Source organism: Zonotrichia leucophrys, chromosome 19 (genome assembly GCF_028769735.1).
Source record: "Zonotrichia leucophrys gambelii isolate GWCS_2022_RI chromosome 19, RI_Zleu_2.0, whole genome shotgun sequence".
In the NCBI taxonomy this organism is placed as follows: Eukaryota; Metazoa; Chordata; class Aves; order Passeriformes; family Passerellidae; genus Zonotrichia; species Zonotrichia leucophrys.
This window is the reverse complement of record NC_088188.1, coordinates 3,763,900-3,785,196: the sequence shown is the minus strand read 5'-3', so window position 1 is coordinate 3,785,196 and position 21,297 is coordinate 3,763,900. Positions and strand designations below refer to the sequence as shown.

The window sequence follows — 21,297 nt, the reverse complement described above, 5'->3', positions numbered from 1 at the left end:
CTCCTCCTGCCAGGTCAGCAGTGGTGGGACAGAGCTTTGTGGGGCTTCCCTGGGCTTTTGCAGCTTGTGCTGAGTTCAAGGCTGCTGTGGCCATTCATAATTGGGATCTCAGCACTTGCCCAGATGTGCAGCCTGGAGACAGCTGTGCTGAGGAAGAAGTGACAGACAGTGTGTAGCTGCTCATTCCTGCCTCCTGCCAGAGCTTCCTGCTGCATCCTGCTCCTGGCTGTGGTGTTCCCAGGAGCAATCCCAGCTCTCTCCACTCAGAATTAGGGGAGAGGTTTAAATAGCAGCTGGTTTATGCCCTTCTTAACATTGGCTGGCACAGGTGAGGGCTCAGCTGAGGTGATCCCAGCCAGGAGGGAGGATCCTGTCAGGCATGTTCAAGGTCTTCCAGAAAATCTGGGCCAGAGACAGACCTGAAATTTGACCTGTGCTGTCTCAAGGTAACCCCAAAAGATATTTTCAACCAACTGCTCTGTTATATCAAGGGTATTAGGGCTGCCATCATTGTCCCATTTAATTACAGAGGTTTTTTGTGTTGATTTCAATGTGACTTCAATATCCTGTGGCTTTTTAACAGCTTTTATAGGATTTGCCATCTGTCTTACCAGCATCCTATAGTCACTTGCATTTTGTAGGGATGCATTTGCAGTTATTTATGTTGCTTTGGTGCAAAAGAGTTCCATAAGAAATGATTGGAAATAATAGCTCAATTTTCCAAAATACAGCAAAGAAACTAAAGCCATGTTGAAAAATGGATTTTGGTAATTGCTGCCAGCTTTTCAGCTCACTGTTCCCTGGTCTGTTTTGGAAAATGGACTAAGTGTTGTATATAATGCCCAGCTTGATGCATTAACAGCATGAGTGGATGTGTGAAAGTTTTAAAGAAATAAATGTAAACATCACTTAGATGAGGCCAGAGCTGGAAGCAGAGAGGCTGGAGAGCAGACAGAGCACACAGGGGATGAGAGGGGGCTCAGGCTGACAACAGGTGAGAGCCAAGGCTGCAGCCACGTTTGACACAGCTGGGTGGGAAGTCCTTGCCAGACGAAGATGGGGAAATGCTTTAGCAGATGCACTTTGTATGTTTGGCAAATTAATTTTCCTGATTACTATTTATTTGGTGTAATCAGAAGTGTGTCTGTTCTTGCCTGAGGCTGGGAAGGAGTTTAAAAGCATTATTAGCGTAAGCTTAACAACACTTTCATCCTATACATAAATATTACCCTGTTTTCATGGATAAAAGCTCTCAATACTGCTTGAACACCGATTTCATTATGCCAGGAGTGAGGCTTTTTGGAAACTGCCTCCCAGATGATCTCTCACAGCTTTCCCAAGTTTTACAGATCCCATGACTGCTTAAGAATCCTATTGGGCAAGTTGTTAAGGACCTCCAGAGGCTTTGCAAGTTTAATTTCCGTGGCAAAACAAGGATGTTTGCTTATTATCTTCCAATTTAATTGTTGGCTCTTCCTAGCTGTGTGCTTGCATTGCCTCCCCTGCTCCTGTATTTTCTGCAGCCCAAGGTGCCAAGTGCTGGCTCTGATAAGCTGTCAGTGCTGCAGAGCTCTGCCCTGCCTGAGATCCTGAAAGGCTGATTTTGTTCTGAATGCAAATCTGTACAAAACAGCCCTGATTCTCCTGAGCACAACTCTCCATATCTCCTCCCAGGCACATGCTCAGATGGTGCTTGGGGAAAGGGGGGATGTTTTGTGTGGAGCTTGCTAATTATGAAACAGATTTCATCAGCCATCTTTGCAAATTGGCCTTAAAATTACCAGAACCCCAAAGTAGCATTAAAACTGCCTCATAACAGCAACAATGAATGAGCTTCAGTGCAGCAGGCAAGTGTGGAGCACTCTGGGACATGTGCAGTGTGTGGGGTTTTTGGGAATCTGGAGCTAATAGTGGGGGTTTCATCCATACCCCATCTCAAAAGCAGAGATGATGGACAGGGGCTTGGAATTTTTGTGTAAGAGCCACGAAGCAATTTAAAGTGCCTCTATTTCAATCACAGTCTCTTTAGGACTTTGCTGAGAAAAGCCATCCTCCAGTTTATTCATAGTCCTGACATTCATGCAAAAAAAATTGCTCTGCATATTTCTGTTTTCTTTTAAAACACCAGTTCTTTCTAAATGGTCATGACCTGCCATGGAGAAGCTGCTTTGATGCTTTGTTGTGCAGTCAGAGTCTTCCTTTAGGCTTGAAACAGGCATAGAGTGGTGCTCAGCTGTGCCATAGGCACGTAGGAATGTTGCTTTTATTCTGATTACCTTCCCTAAAAATAAAACCCAGTTATTTATTTAGTACAAAATGCTGCCCTATTTTTATAGCCAAAGATAAATTGCATTTCCAGAGGTTCTTGTTGTTTCTCTGAGTGTCTCCACACAATACCCCAAGTGCTGCAGGTTAGATTTGAAGGCAGGTGAGGAATGCCTGGGAATGGGGGAACACAGCCCAGCCCAAACCATCCAAGGGCTGCAGGTGGAGGTGTTCTGCTCCATGGTGCTGGGAGCTGGAAACCACTGCAGCCTCCTTTCTCTTCATTTAGGAGTCATTTTTTTAGACATTTTTTTAGTGTCTAAAAAATTTTAGTAATTTTTTTAGTGTCTGCCTGGCTTTTGTGGAGGGTCTCTCTGGATCCCAGCCTTCCCTTTTCTGAGCAGCAGGGACAACTGGGTTATTCCAGGTTCTGTCAGTGGCTGAACAGTGCTAGTGCATGTTTTCTTTGTCTTTGGTGCTGAAAGAGGCCAGTTTGGATTGTCCTGACCCAGAAAAGGCAGCAGAGTGTTGGAGAGAGTAGAGTTTCTATTCAAACTTACACATAAACATCAGTGTTGCAGACATCTTTTATGAAAAATCCTTTCTTTAGGATTTTTCCTCCTGAGAAGCTGAGAGGCCTCAGGAACAAAATGTAAACATTGATTATCTGCTGCTGTGGAATGCAACAGGTGCATCTGTGATTGACCCATGTTGGCTGTTTTTAATTAATGGCCAATCACAGTCAGGTGGCTTGGACTCTCTGTCCGAGCCACAAACCTTTGTTATCATTCTTTGCTATTCTATTCTTAGCCAGCTTTCCGATGAAATCCTTTCTTCTATTCTTTTAGTACAGCTTGAATGTAATATATATCATAAAATAATAAATCAAGCCTTCTGAAACATGGAGTCAGATCCTCATCTCTTCCCTCATCCTCAGACCCCTGTGAACATGGTCACACATCAGAACCTCCCTCTTTGGCTCGTGGCCTTTTCCTGGGAGAAGGGTGATCTCTCCTTGGCTTTCCCCATTATCTTTTTTCAGACCATCTCCTGCTGGTTTCATCACAGGAAGGAGATGTCAGCAGCCATCCCTGGCTTTCTGAAGCTCTATTTAAAGAGCAGAGCTGCTTGGTCAGCCACCCTGCCCATCCCTGTGCTGAACCTGGAATCAGGGATGAGCCAGGGCAATCCCACAGATTTCCTCCTTGGCTGCTGTGGCTCTCCCACCTCCAGTTTCTGTGGGATGTCCAAACCAGGCTGTGCATGGTTTGAATTTAGGTCTATTTTAGTATTGAAATGCCCATTTAGAGGTATAATTTACTTCTGTCTTCCAAGAACAGAAGATGTTTGCTACCAACTGCTTCCTGTCCATCAGAACAAAATGTTTATTTAAGTAGGGATAGGGTGGAGTATTTTTTGTTGTTTTTTGGAGCTTCTGGTTTAAGCTTTTTTTTTCTTTCTTTCCAATATGTTTTTCAAGGAGATCATGTTCTTTGCTAGCTACATGTTGGGTTTTTGCTTTGAGGGAGGCATTTCTCTCTTGAATTCCAGACCAAATATACCAAATTTTAGCACTTCATGGTGTTTAAACCATCAATAACTTCTACAGTTAGGCCGGAAACTGTACTCCTAATTTGCAAAACTGTGTTTGCATAATACAGCTACACATGCAAAATTATGTCTAATATATTCATATTAGAATATATTAGAGTGTAATTATATATACACATATATAAATGTGTATTCATGTGTATAAATATTTATATATGCATGCACACATATGATACAGGTATCATTAAGATTTCTTCCTCTAATTAGCATCAATTCACTGCCACTCCCTGAAAGTGGTAAATGTTTAATAAATGTGCCATCTCTTTTGTCCTTTTGCTACAAAAATGGATAGAATACAGAACCAGGCAGATTATTTTCTCCAGATTAACATAAACTTTACAGAAAGATTTTTTTTTAGATTTTAAATGTTGTGTTTCACATCTTGAATTGGGTAGAATTTCACTTTATCTACTCAGATGCCCTTTCCCAAAGAGCTCTTGCAGAACTTGCAATTTCTCCACTGCCCCTGTGTGAACTGGGCCAGGTGGGAAGAACAAAAATAACTCACTCTTAATTTTAATTCTTTCTTCTGTCTGGTCTATCCAGGTTGCATCCATTATCTGCCTCTTGGGGGAGTGGGAATGAATTGTGGGGCTCTCCTACTGTTCACATCCTGACCTGCAGCACATTTCTGTGTCTCTAATGAAGTTTAGAGCTAATTTTCCTCTTGGGATTTCTCCCTTCAAGTCATGTTCTGAGTTCCTGGATGCAAAAGGAGGGCAGGGCCTGACATCCACAGCTGGGTGGGTGCTCTGGATCTGAACTTATCCTGCTCAAAAGAAGTTGAACAGGGTGCCTGCTTAATACATGGCATGAAAGTGCATCAGCAGTGTGCATTGGCAGGTCATCTGATCACACATGGTAAACCCTAAGGAAAAGCATTTAATTTTAGCCATAATTCAGAGTTGTCTGTGCTTGGAATGAGATGATAATTTTAAATAGGCATCAGTTCTATTTTAGTGTGGATTTTCTCAGTGCTCTTTGTTTTGTTTCTGGTTTTCTGGTGATTCTTTCCACTGCAGACAGGGCAGCTCCCCTGCCCTGTGAGGAACAGTTCAGGCACTGCAATGTGCTTTAGTCCTGTGCCCTGAGTGAGCCCTCCCTGCCAGTCCAGGTAAAGGATCTCTGTGTGTATCTCTGGCCATTCCTGAAATGTCACATTTCATTTATAAATTACTTTGGGAAAGGATTCCAGGAGTTCTAAAGAAATATGGAGGCAGCCCATCAGAGAGAAAGGGGTTAAATAAAAGGGATCATGGTCTCCAAAGGGCTGAACAAGACTCATTCCTGTCAGAGGCACTGCAAAAGGCACAGTGAGATCAGTGCTTACAGGCAGAAACAATGCTCACTTGGATTCAGAGACCTATTGAATTCTTCATTACTTCCAGCCTTTAAATCAAGACAGGATCAATTCATAAACTGGGATATGTGGACAGATGTCCTTAGCCAGTGTCTTTAACAATTTATGCCAGAGACAATTACTTTCTTCTGCCTCTAAAAAGTGAATTATAAAATTAAGGTCATTCCACAGGACAGGGAGTTGCTGGGTTTTTTTATTTTTTAATTTTTCATCCCCTTCTGTGGTTAAGGCTTTGTTATCTGTGAGCTCTAGTCCCTTCATGGGGAAGTAATTTGTGTTTTCCACTGCTCCTGTGTAATCTGACTGATTCTGCATGACCTGGCTAAGGGTGTCATGTCCTATTAGAGGAGTGCAGACCAAAATACACGATCTTGGCTGTGGAAAATTTTCCTAAGGTGACTTTGTCACTTGTCACAAATGGAATCACAAATTTTTGAGAAAAATGTGAAGTGGCTAGAGATGGAGTGGGAAGGGAGGATGTGTGACCATGACCTTTCATACTGATGTGGATTGCTGGTAGTTTAGGAAACTTTTGTTATGGAATAAACCAAATTTCCCAGGTTACAGCAGAGTCCTTGATTGCAAGGCTGGTGGTTGAGTGGGGGAGCATCAAGGGTGGGATGGTGGGGATGGACAGAGAGCAGAGATCTCTGAAACCAGGGCTTGGAACTTGGGGTTCATTGCAAAGGGCCTGGGGGCAGGGCCCTGCTGGGAGCTGCCAAACACAGCTCAGAGCAGGGCTGAGAGAAAAGTAAAGAGGGAAGGCAAGAGTGTGGTAAAGAGAGGATGAGAGAGCGAGGTTCCTGTTACAATACCATAAATCTTCTTCTGTGCTGAATATTCTCATTCTCACTAACCAATGTAGTACAAGATACAAATCCTATAGCATTTCCATACAGCCTATAAGAATCACTACATTACCACACTGTGTTACATTTTAAACCCTAAAAACTCCTCTTTGGGCCCCTTCTGCCAAGCTGTAGGGTCTGCTCTGACCCTTGGGCCTGTCTGCAAGCAGAGGGTGTTGTTCCATCAAAAGGGGATCACCTTCAGCAGCCACACCATTGTTTTCCTGTTGTTCAGTAACTGAGGTATCTCAAAGCTTGCTTTCATTTCAATCTCGCTTATAGTTTCCATATTCTCAGAATCTTTTGCCAGACAATCATATTTATAAGGCTTTCCTGTTTGACCTTCCCCAACAGTTGAGCAACTTTAAATATTATTCTTCCCACCAGCAAAGCAAAATGCAGTCTGAGGAGCAGCAGCAAAGTGTCTTGTGGGCAAAGCTGATAATGCAAGCTGAGAGTGGAGCAGAGAGGGCAAAGCTTCCTTCCCTCAGCCCTCAGAGGGTATCTGGGGCTCCCAGCTGCCTGAGCCAGCCATGGACTGGCCAGTGCTCTGTCTGGGTTTGTTTTGTGCAGCCCTGAGCAGTACAAGGCAGATGGGCAGGTTCTTATTTCAGCTTTTTTTACCTGTTTTTGTTTTTCTTTCCCCTTCTCTGCAGTACGTGGTCATTCCAACTCGCCGAGCAACCGCAGTGGCCTTGCAGAGTTTCACTTCACACCTCCTGGGAGATGCTGGCAGTCCTTATCTCATTGGATTTGTAAGTGCTCACAGCAGGCTCTGGCAGGGTTTGCTCTGGTTTCCAAACTGCTCCTCTGAAATGCCAGGTTAGGTCCTGCTGGGAAGGAAGGCCTGTGTTTGTCAGCAGAATGGGAAGTGCTGCAGAGCAGTGCCACTTCCTTTACCTGGTTGGGTTGTTGTGAGCTGCAGTTCAAGCCAGGGGGGACTACCTGGGTGTGGGAAATAAACTACCACATCTTTGTAGCCTGAGGTGTTTCCAGCTCTGGAAAGAGAGAGGGTTCTTGCTGTGGTGTGGACATGGGGCCCAGAGAAATTAGGCTGGAAGAGTCTTGTGTATGTTTAGCTGTTAACTGGCCTCAGAAACCAAATATCTGTTTATGGGCAGCAAGACACAGCTGTACCTGCTTTGTGTGACAGTAAATCACAGAACCACAGAATATTCTGGGCTGGAAGGAGCTGACAAGGATCATGCAGTCCAGCTCCTGGCCCTGCACAGACACACCAACAATCCCACCCTGGGCATCCCTGAGAGCAGTGTCCAAACTCTCCTGAGCTCTGGCAGCCCTGGGGCCGTGGCCATGCCCTGGGGAGCCTGGGCAGTGCCCAAACAGGGTTTTGGTTGTGTTCCTTCCTGGGGTGCTCACTTTGGGTTCCTTTCTGTGACTGCTGCAGTGGCTGGCCTTGGTCTGACTGAGGATCTCCCTTCCCATGCCACCCTTGTCCTGCTGCAGAACAGAACAAGAGACCCAGCTCCAAAATCTGCCACTCAGAGAACATTCACAGTTGGAAATAAAAGGCCTGGGAAATGTAATGAGGAAAAGAAATCTGGATATACTGGGGAAATGTCTTTTTCCTTCAGTTTGATGCATGGAGTTGCAGAGATCACAGATCATCATTTATAAAATACAGTAGCTCCCACAGAAATCCATAAGTGACCTTGTTCCTGGTGTGTTGAAAGTGCTGCTTCCAGGGATGTAACTGGGATCTCCACTGGTCCCATCTCCTGAGAGACAGGACTTTGATGTGTTCCTCCAGCTCACACACAGCTGCTGGGGGCTGTGGGGCTTTTTTATTTTTTACAACCATCATTGCTCATCTATTCATCCTGCAGACACCAGTGTGTGCAGCTACACATATTTATTTATATCTACTTAATTTTGTGAGTATATCTGTTTAAATATACATCAATGTTTACTTTTGAGTGGCAGTGCTGTGGCTGCTCTGCAGCTCTCTGAAGCACACAGGAAAAGGCAGATAGAGATAAGAGTGAGAAGACCAAAGAAATGAGAAATCTCTCAAGAGAATAAAAATGCTCGATTTAGCTTAACTCTTTATTTACTTCAATGTTCTGGGCACCTGGGGAGAAACAATCTTATTTTAGAAGTTATTTGAAGGTGGCAGAAAAAGAAAGGAATTGCAGGAGAGGCTGCTTCAAGCAGAGCATGATGTGGGGAGTGTGGGAGAGGAGAAGGATTCAGGCAGGGCTGGGGCAGGCCAGGCTGCCTCAGGTGACTGCTGCATGTTCAGCCTTTCCCTTACAGAAGAGGGATGTCCAAGAGGAATTCCCAGGGCCCTGAATGATTGCAATTATTCTTGAAAGTTGCCTGGGGCTCTTTGATGTCATGGATTAAAAATAAAAGGTCTTTGGTTGTAGAAATAATGTGCCTTGCCCTCCTGGTATTCAGAGATCAAGCAAGTTGTGAGTTAAGGATTTCTGGCTAAAATATGTATAGCCTCAATTTAATAGCTGCAAATTAGGCTTTCTTTAGATTGAGAAAATATTTGTTACTATTTTAAATTATTTCTGAATTATTGGTTATTATTTTTGAATTATTTTCCTTTTCTAATGCTGTAATTGTCGGGCAGTTGTGATTTGGGAGGAGGTGAGGCAGGTCCAAGGCTCTGTGCAGAGGAGGAGGAGTGAAGCCCTCATGCCATGATGGGAACCAGCATCCCTTTGTGCAGCTCTTTTCTGGCTGGGCTGATTCATCCTCCCTCTGCTACCAGAGCTGAAAGCTCAGCTCCAGCTCCACATAACGCAGAAAACAAATACTATTTAAAGTGAAAGGACAGCCAACTTCTGCACCACAGCTAAGGCAGGCACTGCCCCTGGGTGTTACAAAGCACAGGAACTGTCCAGCTGCAGTGCAGGATGGAGAAACCCCATGCAGCACTGAGCCCCAGCTGGGCAGGCTGCAGAAGGGGCCCAGATTCTGACCAGGGTTTTCAGGGCAGTCTGTGAGGGCTGAGGAACCTGCTCCTGCTGGATTTAGGGGAAATTTGGGATCCTAATTCCCACAGTTCTGGGAATCCCCACCCTGAGGGCATCAGCTCCCACTGCTGTGGCTCCAGACCTTCACAAGGCAGACCAGGAGCAGGAATGGGTTTTGAAGGAGAGCAGCAGAAGGCCCTGGAGGTGTCCAGGGAATGACTGGATGTGGCACTCAGTGCTCTGCTCTGGTTTACAAGGTGATATTCAATCACAGGTTGGACTTGACCATCTCAGGGATCTTTTCCAACCTTAATGATTCTGTGAGCTGCAGTAACAGGCAGGCTCAGGATGGTGAAACTCAACCTCCTGATCCCCTGGGTTCACCTGGGATCTGCTGTGTCTGCCAACTGCTCACAGAATTCCCTGGAGTTCCCTCACTAAATGAGCAGTGCTTTGATCAAACATGGCTGGAATCCTACATGCTTTTGGTGAGTTTATAGTGAGATTCCCTCCAGCAATGCTCTTAATAAAGAACTGGGGACCCTTGTCCTTGTAGGACCAAGCTGTGGCAGGCAGTTATCTCTGCTGGATACCAATAAATGTGGCATTGATCTTAAAATCCCTGTATACAACACAGAAGGTGCTGATCAGCCTCAGGTGTGCAGTTCCTGCTGTGCTCTGTGGTGTGTCCTGGAGCTCAGGGTCACACTCAGACTTTCTGTCACTTCACCCATTCCAAATCTTGCACTGCAGCTCCTTAAACCACCCAAAGCAGCAAATACACATTAGTGCTTAAAAGCTAAGTGGCAGGGAGCACATATGTGTGGCTATTTTTCATGTCTCTTTAAATATTGATAACTTTTATTGTGATAAAAAGGCTTCAGATTGACTTACAAAGGAGTTATGCAAATACAGCTTTAGGGTGGCAGCTGCAATTTGCATAAAGCTTCACTACATGGCAAGCTCTGAGATAATTTACTGTAAATCAGCACTGCCTGCTCATTTCCAAATAGGAATAGACATTGCTGCAGAAGTTCAGTAGATGAGACAGCTTTTATTCCTAGAGAGCTGTAACTTTTTTCAGGATTTTGTGATAACCAACCTGTAGTTTAAATAACTCCTTTTTAACACCTCCAGAGTCACCCCACACTTTATTCTTGAGGCAGCAGGTGAGAAATCTCACCTGCTCAGTGCATTGCACCCAAATGTGTGTAGTACTTTTCTGTCTCTGACCACTCCCACGATTGCTGGAGCACAGAAGTGTTAAGGGAAATGCCCCAAATCCCACCATTAATGTTGAATATCCTATAAAGGTCTTCACCTGCTGCCGAGGCAGCATTTCAGGCTCAGAAGAGCAAGTGGAGGGCAGTGGCAGCAGCATGTGAAATAGTTAACTCTTGTCAGGCTGCTTCACAACTCAGCTCTTTGTATCACTAATTCTGGTTTGATCTTGGTTGCCCTTTAAAATAAAACAACTGTAAGTCCATGCTCCTGTGTCCATCTGTGCACAGGCATGAACCTGTTTCACTGCTCAGGGTTTGCATCATCCTTCCTGTATCCCCCTGTACTTTCTGACTGCTCTTCTGCTTCTGGAAATCTGAATGCAGGCAGAAGGAGGGTTTTATTTCAAGGCTGTGGCTTGGGTCTTTCTTTCTTTCTTTTGTTTTTCCTTTCCCTTCCTTCCTTCCGCCCCTTCCTTCCGCCCCTTCCTTCCTTCCTTCCTTCCTCCCTCCCTCCCTTCCTTTTCCTTTCCTTCTTTCTCTTCCACGTTTGTGATTTGCTGAGCACTTTGCTCTTCCACCCTTGCCAGTGATGCCAGCAGGACCTGCTGCAGGCAGTGCTGTCCCTGTGTGCCAGGCAGGTGGGCACACACTGCCCTCACTGCCCTGCTGCTGGTTGCTTCAACTCCTTCTCATCCCCTCTGTGCAGCTGTTCAGAGGGTCTGAGGATGAAAACCAGTCAGTATCTCCTTGTCACCCGGCCACATCAGCCTGTGAGAGGATGTTCTGAAGTGCCAGAGGTGGCTCTCCTCCAGGAGCACCTTGGATGGACCAGCACTGCTCCCTGGACTCCTCTGATGGTGGCTCCATCTCTCCTGCCCTCTTGGGCTGTTCCAGTTTCACTGGAGGGACACCACCTCCAGCCTTGGCACCTTCACTTTTCTCCTTCCCCAGCTTTCCTCTGAGCAGGTTGATAAACCTAATGAGCTATTTAAGCAGCAAGAATAGTAATGACCTTCCTTTAGCAAGTAGTTAGCAGAGCAGTGTTAATTATCCCTGGTGCAGAGTATCAGGGCAAGCAGATCAGAATTTCATTAGGGGCAAGGCAAGGAAAACTGTGGTAAATGCAGCAATTAAGATACTTTTTAATGAAAGTTATACCTGGAGGTGCAGATTTCACAGGGTCTTGGCCCAGTTTGAAACAGCCTTTTTGTTGATTTGGTTTGAAGGTGTTTACCTCACCAAGTATATCTGTATGGAAAGTAGCTCTATGTGTAAACACTTGCCTGCCTGAGAGAGTAGAATTCATGTATTATGGTTTAAAATTCATATTTTATGGCTTAAAATGCTATGGCTGCTTCAGAGTAGGACATGCTTACTCTGGAAGGACACTTTTCCCAGCTTAGTTTGCTAGACTAGAACAGACCTCAGCCCACTGGCAGTCAAATCCACTTCTGTCTGACTTAAAAACAGGGTATAGCAATGAAGTGGGTGGTTGATGTGAGCTGCAGTCTGGGTGTTCTGTCCCTGGCTGACCCATGCAGCCATTCCTCACACATGGCCCATTAGGTGCCTGCTGGGGGTTGCACAGCTCAAGGTCAAGGAGGCAGCAGTGTCCTGAAACAAAAATGCAAAATACTGCCCTGCTGTGACATTGACATTCTTCGAAAAAAATCCTTTCTCCCAGGGTTTTTCTCCTGGGAAGCTGAGAAGCCTCAGAGAAAAAAAAAGCAATTTTTATCTCATTTGCTTCTCCTGTGTTGTCCTCACATGTGGAATGTGTTTGGAGATTGTTTACCCACAGGTGATTGTTTGGGTTGTGGTGGGAGTTGTTTTCACTCTTTGGCCAATCAGGGCCAAGCTGTGTTGACTCTGGAAAGAGTCAGGAGTTTTCATTATTTTATCTTTATAGTATTCAGCAAGTATCCTTTCTGTATTCTTTAGTATATTCAGTATAGTATCTTTAATACAACTTAGTATCATAAAGTAATAAATTAGCCTTCTGAGAACATGGAATCAGATTCATCATTCCTGTGTTTGTTGTGACATTTCCCAGCAAATACAACATCCTGCCATCCCTCTCTGGTTCATGGAGCATCAGGAGATATCCCACTGCTGAGGATGGAACTTGTTGCCTTTTGCAGCTTGTTCTAATATAGTGTACATGAGTCTGTATGAGCATCATCTCCCATCACCTGATAGAGCCGGTAGATGAATTGTGATACACATTTATGGTTTTTATTGTTCCTTCTGTCCCAAGTCTCAGCTGCCTGACAGGTGTGGTGTGACCCTGATGGCAGCACTCCTCCTGCAGAGACCTCTCCACACGTTCATGCTTGTGTTGTTCATACTCACACTGTGGTGGGTAAAATGGGACTTGGCCTTGCTGGTCTGAACATCCCCTGTGCTTGCCAGGGAAATGATGTGAGGGTGAGAACCTCCAGCCCCTCCTCCTTATTACCTGCTTCTTGAAGCAGTAACTTTAAGTTGAAGATTTCTCTGGTCCTTAGTAATTAAAAGCCTTTTTCATAGTGCACTGAAAGGCCAAATTTTTGACATAGCTGTCAGCTGCAAAAGAAGAGGAGAATTAAGCACCTGGAGACCAGTCCTCATGGGATTGATCTCCTCATTGCACCGAGCTAACAAGCTTCCCACTTCTGATGAGTCAGGAACAGATAAAGTTTAAGTCTGTTAATAAAATACCAAATGACTTTCCATCTCTAAAATGCTCTGTACCCAGGGTTCACAGCCTGCTTTGGTGTTTTTTCAGAGTTCTGTGCATCTGTCATGTTCATGACTTTGTTAGATGTTCAGGTTCTCAGTATTTTTGATAAATGTTTAATGTAGGTGAAAGTATCTCAGTAGAGAAAGCCCAGAAATCCAAAGGAGGTCATTGTTGCACTCGAGTATTTCAAGCTCTGTCTCATCTGCTCTGTCACTCCTCTGTGCACTGAAAACCTCCTTGAATAAATGTTTTCTTTGAGCTGCCAAGGCTCCTGCACTCTCCCAAGATGGGCAGATTTCATGGTGCTGAGCACCTTTCAGAATGTGTCCAGATTCTCTTCAACACAAGGATTCCCTTTGCTGTTGTGGGATATGCAGACAGGGAAGGGGCCCGTGCAGCCAGGAGAGGTGGGGATGGGGATTCTGCTGAAGGTTCTGTGCCCCACTCCTGTTTCTGCACGGGAACGGGCACCCCCATCCATCCCTACACATCCACCTGCCTGGCTCACCGAGTTCCTTCACATTCCCCATGCAAGAGGCATCTCTGGCTGGGCTCAGAGAAAGGCTGGTCTCAACTTACAAAATCCAATTACTGAGGAAAAGAGACTTTCAACCCTCTCAGGGCAAATGGGGCAGATATTGCTCTGATGTACCAAATCCATGTCCTGGCACAGTAAGCAGCATCCCTATGGAGTATCTGAATTTACTGTAGCCTTTTTCAAGGCAGCACCATATATTCAATGCAGCCTGGTCATCCTGGGAGGGGGAAAATATCATTAAAAAAAGAGGTTTACTTCCTCTTATTATAAAGTGTTCCTCATGCCATTTAATGCAGTATAAACTCTTCTGCTCCCCCAGGCCCAGCAAATTGTTTACTTTATAAAATCCCTCCTTTTTGCTTTCTCAGCTTCATTTTCATTCATAATCCATTTTTTTAGAAAATTAAAGAAACCTTTCATATTCACTCTGACTTGAGAGTGGGTGGATCTCAAACCACTGTGGGGTTACAGGGAATACTGTGTTAGGGAACTGTACTGAAATGATCAGCCAGGGAGAACCTGGCTCGTATCAAACTGGTAATCATGAAAATCAGATATTTGTGCCAGAAAGACTCTGTTATGTAGCAGGATTTGTGCCCAAGTGGCAACATCAGAAACTTAGAGAAGCCAACTGCAGAGGAATTGAGATATTGACTCAGCAACAAGAGAGGAGGAAATGAAACAGTGATTTTGGAGATGTTGTTACCATTACACTGTGTCATTAATAAACCAGTTAATTTACCCACCCAGACTGTTCAGGAGAGACAGAGCATGGAATCCAGATGCCACCTTGGGCTCCAGCCCACCTTGGCACCTCTGTCTCCATGGCCTGCAGCCTGTTCCAAAGCACACACCACTCCTCCCAAGACAGCAATGAAGTTTCCCTTTGTTCCCCTGCTGTCTCCTGCACTCAGATGGAGACCAGGTGGGGATTTGGGGCTGGGATGTGCCCACTGCAGCTGCACTGCTGCTTCTCCAGAAAGCAGGAGCTGTCTGCAACTGGACTCCATCCAGCTGAGCACACACTGTCCTGTTCTGCTGGGAAAGAGCCTCGAGCTGGGTTTATTCAGCAAAGTCATTCCTCTTGCTCTGAGCTCTGTGCTGCACAGCCAGGGAGGAGATGTGAATTTCACAGCTAGGCTGGTTGTTGGGAAGGATGAAAGTTTGACAAGAAAGTCTCACAGATATGTGTGCTTAGCATAAAGATTTTTGAATGTAGAATCTGAAGAAGGAATAGAGATGGAATCAAGTTTTGATATAGAAGAAAAGAATTGCTGAGCCAGTCTCACTGGATAACCAAGGAGGCAAAGGGTGTGTTAGTTAGAAGGGGTTTTTATGGCTTAGAGCAAAGGATAAACCCACCCCAAACAAGAAGATGTTTTTACCAAGCAGAAAGAGAGCACAGGCAAACAAGCCTGCCCATGTTGCAAGCAGAAAAAAGTCTCAGAATTTTCCACTGCAAGAAAACTGAAAAACAACTTCTGTCTTAAACTGTGATGTACTGACTGTTAGTGATTGGAGAACAGTAACATGAATATGGTAATTACAGTAGCTATGATAGGCTGTAGGTAAAAGTTAAGGTATAGATTGGTTCTACTGTATTAAAATGCTCAGCAAAGAAAAGTATAGAATGCATTGTAACCAAAACCAAAGTCTATAATGCATTGTAACCTAAACTCAGGGTCTCCAGGCCTCCCTGCAGCTGGAGCTGACAGCTGTGGGCACAGCTCTGTCACCCACAACCTGGACTGCTGTAACACCTTGGATACAATAAACTGCATTTTCACTGCATCTCTCATTCAGGCTCTTACAGCTGGTATCAAAGACTTGTGATTAGACTGCAGAGCAGCAACAGGACTTCCCTCTTGATTTTCCACCCCCACGTTCTGCAGAGATGTTTTGAAGCTTTTTGGCAGCTCCCAGCTGGAGGAACAAAGGAAGGAATCCCACACACGACTGCGTGCTGCAGGGCTGGCACCGGCCACGTGCAGCCCCCGCAGTTTGTTACTCATCTTAGAGAGAAGACACCAGAAATTATGCTTGGTTGGGTCCTGCCAAATCACAGTTGGCCAGCTCAGGATGCTGTCATGGCAAGGAAAACCCAAAACTGGCAGTACAGAGAGAGCAGAGCATTTGGCAAACGGTGTGTCATTCTTGGAGCCTGGGTCTGTAATTATGCCCTGTGTCCTCTTGAGAGGAGATGCCAAAGTTCCAGCCTTAGCAGGTGGTTTGGAACAAACTGACAGGGAGCAGTGACTGCTAACAGCAAAAATCTATATATAAAAAATATATTTTATATATATATATAATAATATATATATAAATATGGACCTGGTAAAATCCTAGAGTTTAGAGACTAAGACACTGGGGAGTGAATTATATGGAACCTGGGTGAGGAAGCCCAGCAGGCTTGGTGGAAAGAATTATATCTTGAAAGGGAGGAAAGGTGTTTTTTTCTAAACTGTGCATTTGCAGAATGTGTTTGGTTAAAAATGAAAAATACAGCAGATTTAATAATAACATGATTTGTTGCTAGAAAAGGTCAAGACAATTTGTTGCATTAGAAGGGAAGGTGTGAGACAAACTGCACTGGGAGATTTATCTTTTGGAGACTTTACACTTTCAAAGCTGTTTTTAGCCTAGAATGTCATGCCATCCATGGAGAAAGCAATCAGAACCACATGCATGGCTTTTCTTCCTCTGCTGCTGACTTACCATGTCAATTTATCAAGTGATTTATTATCTGGTCCTTTTAGAGAATAATTGTATCCATTCCCCAAAATGAAAAGTGCTTTAGGATGTCTAGATTTCTGTTTTAGAATATTCTCAATTCTGGCTATTGCAGCCTGACAGAGACATTGACTCGATGCCAAACTCTGGTTCATAATGAAGAGTAAGGGAAATGTTTGGAATTAAGATGTGTGGATACAAAAGGGAATTAATGACCAGCTGATGTCCCTGAATGCAGAGCACATTCTGCTACTGTCCTGTGGTGCATCCTTGTCACATTCAAGTCTTGTTGCTGTTTTTAATAAATCTCTCTGACTAATGGTCACTTTATTTTCCTTGAGTCTCACATCAGAATTGTTTGCAACACTCTTTTGTTTTTCTTCATGTGTTTTACACTGTGAATAAAGTTATTTTTGAGAGGACTAGAACTCTTCTATATCCCAAGCACTGAAATGTTCTCCTCATCCTTTCTAGGGCGGGGAATGAAACAGAGAAATGAGGCTAAAACCCTTCAATTCTTTATGTATCTAAAACACACCCACTATTCTTTGGAACCCCATGAGCATCATCCTCCTGGCACCTTCTGTTGGTCAGGCATCTCCTCACTCACATTTACCTTCCAGGTCACTGCAGAGTGTGAGCTGGTGATTTCTCCTGCATGTGACAGTTCTTCTTTTCACTGTCAAGATTTAAGCCTTGGATGTCAGAACTTGCTTGTAGGTTGTGTTTGACTCCAACTTTTCCATTACCAGTGGCAGTTTTGAAGTTGCTGCACAAGCTTTGACTATTTCTGGAGCTGATTTGTGTGTGTGCACAGCAGCAGGATTTTTTGTTCCAAATTCCCTGCAGTCTTTTGGTATAAATTAGTGTTTCTCCCCCAACAAAAGGTCATGGATAAAAACAGAGCTGGACATTTAAATACCCAATGCCTTGAGACCCACCCCAACTGCTGCTGCCTCTCTGTTGGATTTATGGAGAGTAAAATTGTTTGCTGGGCAGTAAATATTAAAATGTGGAAGTTTTAGCTACAGATATGCATTACATTTTAGTGAGTTCTAGCAAAAGCTTTTCATAACAAACAAAATAGTGCTGTTGTATGTCTCTGCTCCTTTGTGTAGGTGTAAATAATTTGTGTTTACTTTCATGTAATGATGCTTTTTGGTTGTCAGAAGGTGCAGATTGCCTTGATCCATAAATTTGGTGGTGTGCAGTGCCAGCACAGCCCCATGTCTGAGCCTGGGACAGAGCCATGTCTTGCACACAATTACACTTCAAGCTTTAGAGGCTGGAAGAAGGAATGAGCCCCATATACCTCAGACATGGGCATAAAGCCCCCAGGTTCCAATTATTTTTCTCCAAATCAGATGGGATCTGGTTTGTTTTTTTTTTTTTTTTGTTCTTTGGAAAACATTCCCCCCTTCCCACTCAGTACACAGAAATGGAATTTAATACCTCCCTTTGCTGAAAGGCAGATCAGGTGTGGGAGTGAGCAGGACTTGACAGGAATTGCAGAAGATTGATCAGTGCCTCACCCCCTGAGCAGCCCCAGCAGGGCCCTGCTGGCTCCCCTGGGTGCAGCAAGGTCAGACACCCACAGATGCTGTCACTGACACTGCCTGGAGAGCATGGAAAGGGCTGTGGGAATAATGTTAGATCAGGCCAGAAGAGTGACAGCCAGAGGAGAGCCCCTGCCAAGGCTCAGTGTCACAGACATCTTTTATGAAAAATCCTTTCTTTAGCATTTTTCCTCCTGAGAAGCTGAGAGGCATCAGGAACAAAATGTAGACATTGATTATCTGCTGCTGTGGAATGCAACAGGTGCATCTGGGATTAGTCTATGTTAGTTGTTTCTAATTAATGGCTAATCACAGTGAGCTGGCTTGGACTTTTTGTCCGAGACACAAGCCTTTGTTATAATTTTTTCTTTTCTATTCTTAGCTAGCTTTCTGAGGAAATCTTTTCTTCTATTATTTTAATATAGTTTTAATATAATATATATCATAAAATAATAAATCAGCCTTCTGAAACATGGAGTCAGATCCTCATCTCTTCCCTCATCCTCAGACCCCTGTGAACATGGTCACACCTCAGAGCAGAAATTGCCCAGGCTCCAGTGTGGAAAGCTGAAGGGTGTGAGGGACATTCAGCTTGCACTGAACACACTGTTCCATTTTAAAGCTCACACATGTTTGGTGGGTGGTTGTTTCAGGAATCCTGTTCCCTTCACTCTCATGGTGTCTCTTTTTCATCTGAGTGATTCATTTTTCTTCTCCTCTCTCGCAGATCTCCGACCTGATACGACAAAGCACAAAGGAGTCCCCAGTGTGGGAGTTCCTCAGCCTGGGTTATGCTCTCATGCTCTGCCCCTTCGTGGTTGTCCTGGGAGGGATGTTCTTCCTGGCCACAGCCCTCTTCTTCCTCAGTGACCGAGCCAAAGCTGAGCAACAGTGAGTAGCCTGGCCATTGCCAACGGGGAGGCACCACAGCCTGTTTGCTCTCTTGAACCTTATGCTTGTACTCTTCCCCTGGCTTTGGCCCTTCCAGGTAAAGGATGTTGGGTTGTGTGTTCAGAACCTGGGCTCAGCAGAGTGCATGAGGCTGCACGAAGCACAGGGGCTTGGGTCATGCTGGCTGGGCATCCTTTACACGCTTCTGCTCTGGTGGATCTCAGTTGTTGGCCACGTGGCTCAGAGGGGAGCACAGGCCCCTCACAGCCTTGCCTGAGCATGTCACAGCCCAGGCTGTCCATGGTGAGGGGCTGCTGGGTGCTGGAACTGGTGGAGTGTGAGGTGAGGAGCAGGAGCTGCTCCCCAGAGCTTGGTCAAGGCTGCACCCACCCGCCTCCATCCCCAGAGCCCCACTCACCTCCTCTGACAGCCAAGAACATGAGGCAAGGAGGCAGCAAGCTGTGTGTGGGGACATGTGCACTCAAGGGTTGCTATGATAAAGAGTCTTTCCCAGTCCCTTCTTGCAGCTTCATGAAAGAAAAGCAACTGTTTTTCAGTAAAGAAACCGATTCGGATCATCTCACGGTTGGCAACTACAGTAATTCAGAAGACGCTTCCACATGACATACAAACTTCTGGGGTTAGTCTCTTTCTCATCATTGTTGAAAAATAAGAGTTACTATGTGTAATGTCATGCTGAATATGTGGGTAGGTGACTAGTCTGGTGTTGGCTGTAAGTTGCCTTTGCTTTTCCCCCGCTGGGGAATGGGAGCCTTGATTTACCTTAAGGAGAAGGGCCCTGGAATATCACTCCAGGTGTAGCAGAGGTGGAAGGAAAATTAGGTGCTTGGAGTTGACATAAGTGTGGGAACAGTTTGGGTGATACTTTCTGGCTCACACTGTCTTATCAGATGGATGAAAGAGATTTGGAAGCAGTGCCACAGATGGTGCTGTGGCCCTGCAAGTGCAGTTCCACCCTCCTTTTACCAGCATACATAAATACCAAAGAAAGAAGAAGTTCCTCTATTTTTATTTATTAAACATTGTGGAAAAACAAGACCTCATGTCATAAGCCTGGGAAGTCCTACAGAAGTCCTTCAGTGTGGCTTTGGGGACATCATATCCTGGTTTTGCCAGGATGTGTGTGCCTGGTTTGTTATCTGCATACAAGGGTCTTAAATGGCAGGAAGGGAAGTCGGAGATTAGGTGTTAGGAAGGACTTCCTAAGGGAAAACAGAGGTAAATCCTACAGCAGATGATTTGGGTAAGACATGAAAGCTTTCCCTTGTTTCTGATGGTCTCCCTGGCATGGCATGGGGCAGGAAGGTGGGATCTGCTCTCCAGCCCTGTTTTGGGCCTGTGCTGTGCTTGTGCACATCAGCTGCACATGCCAGTCCAGGCAGTGACCACCTGGAGACATGGCAAGGTGAACAGAAGTTTCTGGGTGCTCAGGGTGGGTTTTTTGCTGCAAGGAATGAAAAGTCCTACTTGGTGTCAGTGCAGCAGATGAAACCCCCTCTGTAGCATTTTCCTTTGCTCAGGGTGCTCACCTGATAATAGGAAAGCTTCAGGGCTTGTCTTTCCTGTGTTCAGAGAGGAGAGTGCTCATTCCACTTCTAGCTGTGGTGGTTTGTGTCCCTTTGCATCACACGTGCTGCCAGTGTGGCATGATGACACCTCAGGTGGTGAAGGAGGGGCTCAGGATTCAGACAGTGATGAGTCCCAGGTCAGTCCATTTTTCAGCACGTCAAGCCCACCTGGACCTTTCTGCTGAGCAGGGCACTGTGGTATCCAGCTGTTCTCAGCTCCAGTGCAGATCTCAAGGAATTGGCTTTGGTTCACTCAGGGGACACCACAGGTCTCAGGCTGGGCACCAGCTGGGTGACTCTGCTGGGCTGCCAGCACTGCTGTGTCCCCCAGCTTTCACAGCACTGTTAGTGTGGGAGGGAGATCACATCCACACCTCTAATGGCACAAAAGGGGTTTTTCCTCTGTTGCTGTCTGCCCTTAGCAGCTTTGGTTGTACTCTGTCCACATCCAGAGCAACCAGCCTCTCAAACAGCCACTGCTCCATTCTTAGAAGAAAAACATTCAGGTTTCAAATCTGGTTTTGTTTCTCTTTCAGCATCATTCCCTTTCCTGACTCACATCTGTTTATGAATTTTTTGTTAGTCAGTCACAGGTATTTTGTGTTGCAAACTGGGGAGAACAAGTGTCATAAATAATGGTTAACAAAATAATTTCCCTGCAGTGACTCTTAGGAAGGCTACTCTTTCCGGGGTGTGCCCACTCCTATGTTAAAAATACACTGTGGCATCCTGCAGTGAGATTCCTGGAGTGCAGCTTCACTCACGTTGTGAGAAGTGAGAGTGGAGTAAGAGAGAAGTAAAGCTGGGGACTGTGCAGGGACCCTTGTGCAGCAGGGTCTGTGCTGCCAACCAGGCCCTGTCTGCCCCTTCCAGCAGCTTCAGTGGCTCCTCAGAATTCATGGGGCAGGATTTATTTGTTAGCATCTCCATGCTTGCCTGTGAGAGGAAAGGTAACAGCATTTTGCTATTAGTGGATAAAAACCCCAGATCCAGCTCCCACCTGTCAGTCCATCTGC

The 21,297-nt window shown here is 45.2% G+C and overlaps 1 protein-coding gene across 3 annotated transcripts in view; it reads left to right on the top strand.

The window, feature by feature from the left end:
- Positions 1–21,297, top strand: part of SPNS2 (SPNS lysolipid transporter 2, sphingosine-1-phosphate) — a 137,074-nt gene that overhangs the window by 99,651 nt on the left and 16,126 nt on the right. For 2 of the 3 annotated variants that reach the window (XR_010442384.1, XR_010442383.1), the window contains 3 exons: positions 6,741–6,839; positions 18,529–18,692; positions 19,250–19,332. Coding sequence is in view for 1 of the 3 variants with exons in the window: in XM_064729244.1 (XP_064585314.1) it covers positions 6,741–6,839; positions 18,529–18,692 (263 nt within the window). In the remaining 2 variants the exon portion in view is untranslated. The remainder of the gene's footprint in view (positions 1–6,740; positions 6,840–18,528; positions 18,693–19,249; positions 19,333–21,297) is intronic. The other variant, XM_064729244.1, reaches the window with a different exon arrangement.